Source organism: Nematolebias whitei, chromosome 1 (genome assembly GCF_014905685.2).
Source record: "Nematolebias whitei isolate Nwh7 chromosome 1, NemWhi1, whole genome shotgun sequence".
Taxonomy (NCBI): domain Eukaryota; kingdom Metazoa; phylum Chordata; class Actinopteri; order Cyprinodontiformes; family Rivulidae; genus Nematolebias; species Nematolebias whitei.
Genome location: NC_056498.1, coordinates 43960947 through 43970104, shown reverse-complemented (window position 1 = coordinate 43970104; position 9158 = coordinate 43960947). Strand labels below are relative to the sequence as shown.

Below are 9158 nucleotides of genomic sequence, written 5' to 3'. Positions count from 1 at the left end.
AAAAAAAAAAAAACATAATTAGAAATGCTGTCACCTAAATGTTGATCCTCCTTGCCTTCCTTGATGCAAAGTCATCAATAATCTCATCATTTGAAATCTGCTCAGCAACTGCATGGTTGATCCTGATGACTGCCAGACCACTGAGGCGTTCCTGAGACATAGTTGACTTCAGATATGTTTATATAATTTTCAAATTTGAAAAGCTTCTACCATCATCCTCGTTCTTTGGAAAAACAGTCAGCTCTTACTTGACTTGGTCCTCTGCAAACTAACAGTGTGCGAATGTTGTCAGTCAGAACTGAAGGCCAGTCAGCAGGATCAGCAGACAGGTGCTCATCCTGGGTCTTTGTCCTCAGGATCCAACAACGTATGTGGAGACACATTAGTGGGTGAGGAGGAGGATGGTTCCTGTTCCTGAGGCTCCAAGTCCATTGCTGAAGACAGCTGTTCTGTTGAAGACGTGGACGGCTCTTCATCCTGGCCTGTGGCAGTGGGTGCTCCAAAATATTTCAGAAGTGCCCCTGAATTTGCATCAGATATATAAAATTATATATTATATATTTTTTATGTTTGGTATTCTGAATACCAAACATAAAAACATACACCATCAATTGTGTCATCGTCAAACAGTCATAATTATATCCCTCATGGTGGTTATTTAATAGGTTATAAAACCTTTGTTGCAGCCTTATGCATTAGAGTAATTATGGCAGGCTAACATAGTTAATCTCAACTAATGTGATTAAGGGACTGTTAAACTGACATAGCAAATGACAAAAATAACTAAGCCTTTTTTTTAACCAAGCCTACATATATTTCCAATTTATGAAATTCACAGTAGGAGAAGTATAGTAGGCTGAAACATGAGCGCCTCCAATGGACCGTCAGTCTTCCAGTTCCAGTCATCCAAAGTACATCACAAAATCATTGCCTTTAGAAATTATAGTGGCCCATTATTACTTTTCCATGTTGTTTGTTTAGTTTAAGAAGAATGTCAATCTTCAAGACGGTAATATTTTCCGCTGTTAACAAAATGTGTCGTCCTAAGCAGCTAACCAGTAAGCGTTAGCAAGCTACAGCCTACACGTTTCACAGAACAAGAAATGACGGTGACACTCAGCTCTTCTTACCTTTATCTTTGCTTGTTTCTCCTCTTCTTCTTTTCTCTTTTTCCTAAACTGCACACCCGATGGCTTTGACCTTTTCCTTTCCATCTTCCATAATTTGCATTTAAGCGGAATAGATTAACACCGCCACCAACCCAGGGTTGCCAGATCTGACTGACAGTTGCCAGCCCAAAAACCTCCATATACACAGCTATGGATGGTTGTTACAATTTTAGCTGCTTTTAACCACATTTGGTAGGTGTTCAGCAAGTTTTTATCTTCAGCGATCGTGGGGGGGGGGGGTTATGCTGTGTTATGCTACTCTCTGCTGGAAGCCGCCCTGGGTGGCCGCCTATGTCGCCCATATAAGGAACCGCCACTGCTCCCACAGACCAAAAACATGCATGTTAGGCTGATTGGTAACTCTAAATTGTCTCTAGGTGAGAGAGAGAGAGCAAATGGTTGTTTGTCTCGTTTTCTCTGTGTCCTTGTGATGGACTGGAGACCTGTCCAGGATGTCCCCAGCTCCTTACACATTGATTGCTGGACATGGGCACCGGTGACCCCGTGACCCAAAATGGAAGAAGCGGGTAAAAGATAATGGATGGATGGATGAATTGAAAACTATTTTCTCTGGTTACAATTTATTTGTTAACTGAGGTTTTCCGCAGTTTCTGTGGCATCAGCCTCACCATTCTGATGGTGATCGACCTCCTCCGATGCTTATGGTCCACGACCTGCAGTTGTCTTTAGAGGTTCAGGTGTGGACTCTTTGCCTGTTGCCAAGATGTTCTGAAACCTCCTCTTCTTTTTCTCCAAGTCTCCTGAGATCATAAGTGAAGAAAATGATCTATGTCAGGATGCAGAGAACTTTACATGTATTTCTGTGCATGTGTAAGGTTTCATGAACATACGTGTAGGACCAGGCCAGAACTTTTCCCGCACATAGCTGTTCCCCAATCAACAAGACTCAGCGCTTTTCTCTGAGTTTTCCTCGGCATAAAGATCCAGATGTGTTCGCTAAATAAAAAAAGATGAACACTTTTCAATAAATTATTACATTTAAATACGACGTGAAGTATCCATGGTGTCTGCATAAAGAAATGTGAGAAATTATAAATTTATAGTTTTAATTTTGAATCAGACTCACTTTTTGAGTTTCTTTTTATCGATTTTCTCTGGAAACAGGTGAGCTTAGATTCCTCTTTTCTTACTTAACAAAATGTAATTCAATTCAGTTTGTTTCTATAGCACTTAGTCACAAGAGAAGTCCTCTCAGGGCACTGAACAGAAACACATATATAAAATAATAAGTTAACAGAAACATTAGGTGCCTGCCATGCGCAGGTACCTATTATTCTACACCTCGGAAGTGCGTCTACATTTCTATCTCCATTAATGCGGCCCGAACCACAATGTCTACCCTGGCAATAGTTATATCAAAACGACCGGTTCGGCCCAGTGATGTGTGCTGTTACGTTTATTGAAAATCGGAGACGAAATGGTGACGTTATTTTGCTAACAAATACGCCATGTTTTCCCATAGGAAATGAATGAGAGAACATTCTTCACACTAACTGCTGTCAAGTCACATGACTAAGAGTGTAGAGACGAAACAGAAACTCAATGTTTGATCAAGATCTGAAGCTCTCGACCTTTGACCCCGCTAAGTGGCTTTAAGAATCTGTTGGACTCCTGGCAGGGACCAATGCAGACATGTTCCTGTTTTTAGTTTTCTACATTCACATTATAATCTAGCAGGTTTTTTTTACTTTTTATTAGCCATCTTATTTGAAAAAAAAAAAAAATTAAAATCTATATGACTTTTTAATAACTGTTTCTTGTTGTTGCTGTTGTCCACTGTTGTCATCTTTCTTTGTTGAAATCAGGTCTCTCTTGTAAATGAGTCCTCGAGGCTCAATGGGATTTACCGTCTAAATAAAGGTTGAATGAAAAATGTTGGATTTGTTTGAAACTCGCAGAAAGTAATCATCAGATGTATCTCTAAAACTGATTAACGTTTGGAGCCATTTTGATTCAAGATGGCTGCCACAGCAGCCTCAGCAAACACATAATTGACTATAAATCAGTTATTTTTTTAGATATTGGGATGAAATTTAGTAAGGTTGTAGCTGAGACCAAGTTGTTATATATTCCTAATGCAAATCAAAAATCCAAGATGGCGACTTGGCTAAAAAGAAAAAAAGATGATAATTCTCCCATTTTTAGAGCTATTCAGCTGAAATTTGGTATAGTGGTAGCTGACAACGATCCCAAACATATAGTCAAATCACATTTTAAAAATGTCAGCAGCTTGGCAGTCCCCATCAAAGTTTCTCCAGGAACTTTTAACATTATTTATCTGAGGAGCAGACTGCTTCGAGTTAAATTTGAGTTGCATTCAGGCCCAAAAAACCTGATCCAACCCGGCCCCAGCCCGCAGTCATAATTTCTGAACTCCACCCGGCCTGACGAATTAACAGTAATTACAGGTCAGAACCCAGAAAAAACCCCGACATACTTATTAACGGTTGGGGATGCGCAGCTGAATAAATGCAGCAGAAGATTTGGAGCTGAGAGGTGTTTGTCCTTTCATGGCCATAAAAAAGCATTTAAACCCCGTTTCTGACTGTATTCTTCTGAATTACTGAGACACTCGGACAGCTCTGACTCATGCGTCTGCTTTGGGATCTCACCTGTTTGGGTGGATGGCCGTGCACGTCCACTGAGTGCAGCGGCTGAATGAACATCCATTTGGGTGATGGATCGCTGCCTGGAAGTACAGTCCCATCTGAAGCTTAACTGAACTTTTTACCTCTTTCAAGGCCAGTCAGCTCATGGTGAAATAGCTGCATGCGGCTGGTGGATGTATGGAAGGCCATAATATCATATAATTGGATCGTGGCTGATTCTGACCTAATTAAAAGCCCGAGACCAGCCCGGCTTCCCATTAATCACATTATAACGGCCCAGCCCTAATCCGGGTCGGTCCAGGCCGGGTTTCAGGTTAGAAATGACAGCTCTGGTTTAACGCCATCGCAGAAACACAATCACTATAACAATGAAAATTTATCCCATGCTGTTTAATAACATTACCTAATGGAAGCATATATAAAGAGGATTTGCCCAAGCACTGAGCCCTGAGAAACTCCATGACTAACTTTGGTGTTTGAAGAAGATTCATTATTTACATTTCAAACTGGGATCTATCAGATAGATATGACTTAAACCATTTTAGAGCTGTTCCTGTAATCCCAATATCATATTCAAGTCTCTGTAGTAAAATATTGTGATCAACTGTATCAAATGCAGCACTGAGGTCTAACAGGACCAGTATAGACACAAGTCCATTGTCAGAGGCCATGAGAATATCATTAGTGACGTTTACTAGTGCTGTTTCTGTGCTATGCACATCACTGCCCCAGACCCCCACCCCCTTCCACTCACATTACAAATGTTTCTGACACCATTGCAACTACTATTACTTTCTTTTATTACTCTTAGGAAATGTGGGGGAGTGGTGGCGCAGAGGTTAGAGAAAGTGGGCCTGCGATCGGGAAGATTGCTGGTTCATCTCCCGGTACCAACATCAAAATGTAGGTGGGATAGGTGAAGCACCTACACCTGCCTCCACCCTACATCTGCCCCACTCTGGGCCCTTGAGCAAGGCCCTTAACCCCCACTATCTGCTCCCCCGGGTGCCCTAGATGCCAGCTCTCTGCTCCACAGAGGCTGTGGTAGCTCAGTGGTCGTGTCAGGAAGGACATGTCTTTGTGCGACTGAGTTCTGTGGCGACCCCTGAAGGAGGAAGCAGCCGAAAGAAAACCCTTAGGAAATGTGTGTGGACAGGCACATTCCCGCTGCTGCATTTGATTTTTATTGTTAAGAAAATATGTAAAAAATAAATGAAAGCCTAACTGTCCCGTTTCTTCATTTCATCTTGACATTTTATTCTTTTGTGGCTGAGCTGGAAATGTCCCTAGATTTAATGTCATAAATCTGATCACCTTATTTGTTGAATTATTTTACTGGCTCTTTCTGCTACACACCAAATCCCAGTATTTTTCCATTAAGACCCTCCACACCACGTGACCATGAGGACGAAGGAAGCCGCGGAGAAGTTTAGCTCCTCAGCTGCCCACAGAGTCCATGGTGGTAACCCGTAAGGCACTCCATGTGTCCTCAGTCATGTCCTCAGTGTCCTGTCCCTCCACTGTCTCACTCTGACTGATGTCCTAAAGCTCCTCTAACCCGCGCTTCATGGCCGTGTAGCCACGCCCACTCGTGGCTGGTGGAAAATTACCAGCTTCCAGGCACATCAAAGGCACCGCCGCTTCATCAGATCAGCACGGCCACTCTCTCTCAGGATGTGACAGTTAAAAGTAGCACATTACTCGTGCTTAAAACTATTAAACCGATTGTTTTGCGCACGTGGCCTTGTGATACCATCTATACCCGTGAGGATAAGACTAAAGTCTAATAAACAAAGAGCGCGCGTTCAGTTCGAGAAGCGCCATCATGAAGAAATCCACTCTGCTCGGGAGTCTGCCCTCTTTTTCTGTTCTGGCGAACAGTCGCGTGGGCGCGTGAACGAATTGAAATAGATTGACAGGCCGATCCGCTAATGGGACCCGAAGCACGAAGTAATTACTGAAAGCCCAGCCAATCAGCGATGAGTGTGGGCGGGACTTTAGTCCAAACTTTACGCGGCGCCATCGGCTGAAAACTAAACCGAGATGGAATCTCCCAGTCTGAACCGGTTTCAACCGGTTGAGCGTTAGTCGCTTGAAAGCGGAGAAGCTCGGGCATACATCCTTCACAGCGCCCCGCTGGAAATCCTGGAGTAACGAATTAATTAATCAACGTTTACAGAGTTTCGTAAAATGGAGCGGAGGGGTCGATTCCGTGGTTTTCCTTAAGAGCAGCATCGCTGATTCTGAAGCAGTCATAGGAAACATTTTCTGTCCAACTGTGACTTCTTTTAGCTTTTGTTTTTCACGCAACTATTGCGAGTCCGAGCCCTGGACTTTAGGTAGGTAACTCCGAACTCCAGACCTGCGTCGTGAACGTTTCTTTTTACGTGCACAGAATTCAACGCAGTTGAAAGTGAAACCTCCAGACTGCCTTCATCAACCTGCTGTTAGCCGTCATCCAAGCTAAGGGAAAAGTGTCATTTAACCAAAGCAAACGTTTAAATATGATTGGAAATGGTTTAGTGCAGCATCCCCGTGACTTCAGTCCTCTTGTCCTCCGGTCCTACTAAGTTCAGGAGGAGGAATGAGTCCGTCCTGGGGGTGGAGGACCGGAAGCACCGTCTCTGACCTGATGCTACATGCTAACAGCTAGCCGAGCGCTAACATTAGCTCCCAGCAGCTAACAACTCGTAAAACTAGGATTAAAAAGTGCTGCTTTTAACGGTGTGGCACATGTAAACGATTGGATCTGGTTCAGTGGACCCAGCACGTGTCTCCTTCACGTTAAATGAAAACTGTCCATGACTTTATGGACTGTTTGAACAATTTGCTGATCAATATTTACCCCCACTTAAAATAAATGGTGCATTTACTGACCAGCCTGTCGGCTGCTGAGGATTTGGCATTAGACCTGGTTTGGATCGTTATTACAGTTTGGTTTGTGGTTAGCACTTTTCTCCTGGATGTCTAAGAACTAGAAGCAGCTTGAAGCTGAAGACTGAAGAAGTCTTTCGGATGAAAGACAGAATGTTTCTACTTTTGTTTTTAGTTTTTTTGAAAGCCCAGAGGACCAGTCTTAAGTTTCTTAGACAGCTTGATGCGGGTTTCTAAATATAAAATACTTAAAATCTGCCAGAGGTTTAATAGTTTTTCTTTTTTAATGACATCAAGAACGTTACAGTTCACTGTCTGATGTTTGTGATGTGATCAGTCGTTTGGACTAGTTTCCAGACACTTCTCATGACTTTGTTAACCGTGCATTCGTTGTTCGTCCCTCTGGTGTCCTTGCTGCAGATGCCAGCAGTTATGACAATGCTAGCAGATCATGCAGCACAGCAGCTGCTGGACTTCAACCAGAAACTAGACATCAACCTTCTGGACAATGTGGTGAACTGTCTGTACCATGGAGTGGGACCTCAGGTATGTTGGCGTCTCTCATTAACACAAATATAACCCACAACAATGTGTCTGAAAGGCTCTTCATGCTCCACTGGTACAGGAAAGCAATAAAATCGCATTGTTTTGATCTCTTTTGTTACGTTTAAAGTGCCCTCTGCATTTATGTTGCAGCAAAGAATGGCCCAGGAGGTGTTAACACACTTGAAAGAACACCCAGATGCATGGACCAGGGTGGACACCATCCTGGAGTTCTCTCAAAACATGAACACCAAAGTAAGCTCGCTTCAATCCAGAGACACATCTAAAACTCTCCATACACACATTGTTCCAAAATAATCGGTTCACCTTTAACAAACATTTGCATATGAACACTCAGCTTGCCCTACTTTTCTGTATGGTTGGTTAAACTTCACCTAAAGCTCATGCCCTCTACCAGAGGCCTGGGACGCGTGTATGGGGGGGGGTCTGGGGGTCCTCCCCCATTTTTTATTCATTCAACCTTTATACAGGTTGACCCTGAAAATTTTGAATAAAGTATATGCGCAAAATAATAAATAAATAAAGTATGTTTCCTCCAGCATTTTGATGTATTTTAACGGGTTGTTAAACATCTAAGTTTATCTGCAAATGTAAAGGGGGGAGTGGTGGCGCAGACGTTACAAGATGGGCTTGTGATCGGAAAGTTGCAGGTTCACCTCCCGGTACCGTCAACATCAAAATGTGGGTGGAAAAGGTGAAGCACCCACACCTGCCTCCACCCTCATTCGCCCCACTCTGGGCCCCTGAGCAAGGCCCTCAACCCCCACCACCTGCTCCTAAACAGGTCTCTCTTGAAAATGAGTTCTCGTGGCTCAATGAGTCGACCTGGATCAGTAAAGGAGAAATGGAAAAAGAAAAGAAAAACACTCCGCTTCTGTCAAGCATCTCCCCCCGACGTCCCTTACTTGACCATGATCCATCTGTGGTGAGAGACGCAGCGGACACACTCGGTAGCTTGTTGATAATATCAGTTTATCTCTTTCAGAAAGTGCTGCTACAACTTTTTCCTTCCCCATCGTGAGTTTTACCAAGAAAGCCAAAACGTTCCCAAACAGGAGACCACAAGCGAGATGGGAGGGTCTTCAAGCTCCGGCTTGTTTGTTGTCATAGTTAGCCTGCTAGGCTGCTACTCGTCTCGTGCTGCAAGACGACGCAACAGTTAATAGCGTCGTGCTGAAACACGCTTGGGAACTTTAGTTCCGCGGTGCGTAATCTCTCGATAATAAAACTTAATGAGTGAAAAATAACGTCAACGGTACGCACGTGGACCGAACCAAACTTGTCGTACGAAACGGTTCAATACACCCACATGCACTGTTACACCACTAGTAAATGTACACACTGACTGCTGGTTGGTTTGTAGTAAAAGTACACACGGACTGCTGGTTGGTTTTTAGTAAAAGTACACACGGACTACTGGTTGGTTTGTTGTAAAAGTACACACTGACTGCTGGTTGGTTTGTAGTAAAAGTACACACAGACTGCTGGTTGGTTAGTAGTAAAAGTACACACAGACTGCTGGTTGGTTAGTAGTAAAAGTACACACGGACTGCTGGTTGGTTTGTAGTAAAAGTACACACTGACTGCTGGTTGGTTTGTTGTAAAAGTACACACTGACTGCTGGTTGGTTTGTAGTAAAAGTACACACGGACTGCTGGTTGGTTTGTAGTAAAAGTACACACTGACTGCTGGTTGGTTTGTAGTAAAAGTACACACTGACTGCCGGTTGGTTTGTAGTAAAAGTACACACCGACATCAATGGTTAAAAGAAGGTAATTAGAACACTTCAAACGGCTCCAACAATTTTCAGTCAGGTCATCTGGACAGTTTCTTTTTTTGTGCTGAAAAGTTTCACCTTCCATCCAGAAGGCTTCATCAGTCAAGGAAACACCAAAACACCAGTTTTGGCTGTGGAACATGA

General features: G+C 43.2%; 1 protein-coding gene across 1 annotated transcript in view; it reads left to right on the top strand.

Annotated features, from left to right (window-relative positions):
- Positions 1-5872: 5872 nt before the first annotated feature.
- Positions 5873-9158, top strand: part of LOC119417377 (exportin-1) — a gene marked incomplete at its 3' end in the record, with an annotated part of 9140 nt that continues 5854 nt past the window's right edge. Inside the window, 3 exon segments of the mRNA XM_037684584.1 lie at positions 5873-6138; positions 7094-7219; positions 7370-7471. Of these exon segments, the coding sequence (XP_037540512.1) occupies positions 7094-7219; positions 7370-7471 (228 nt within the window).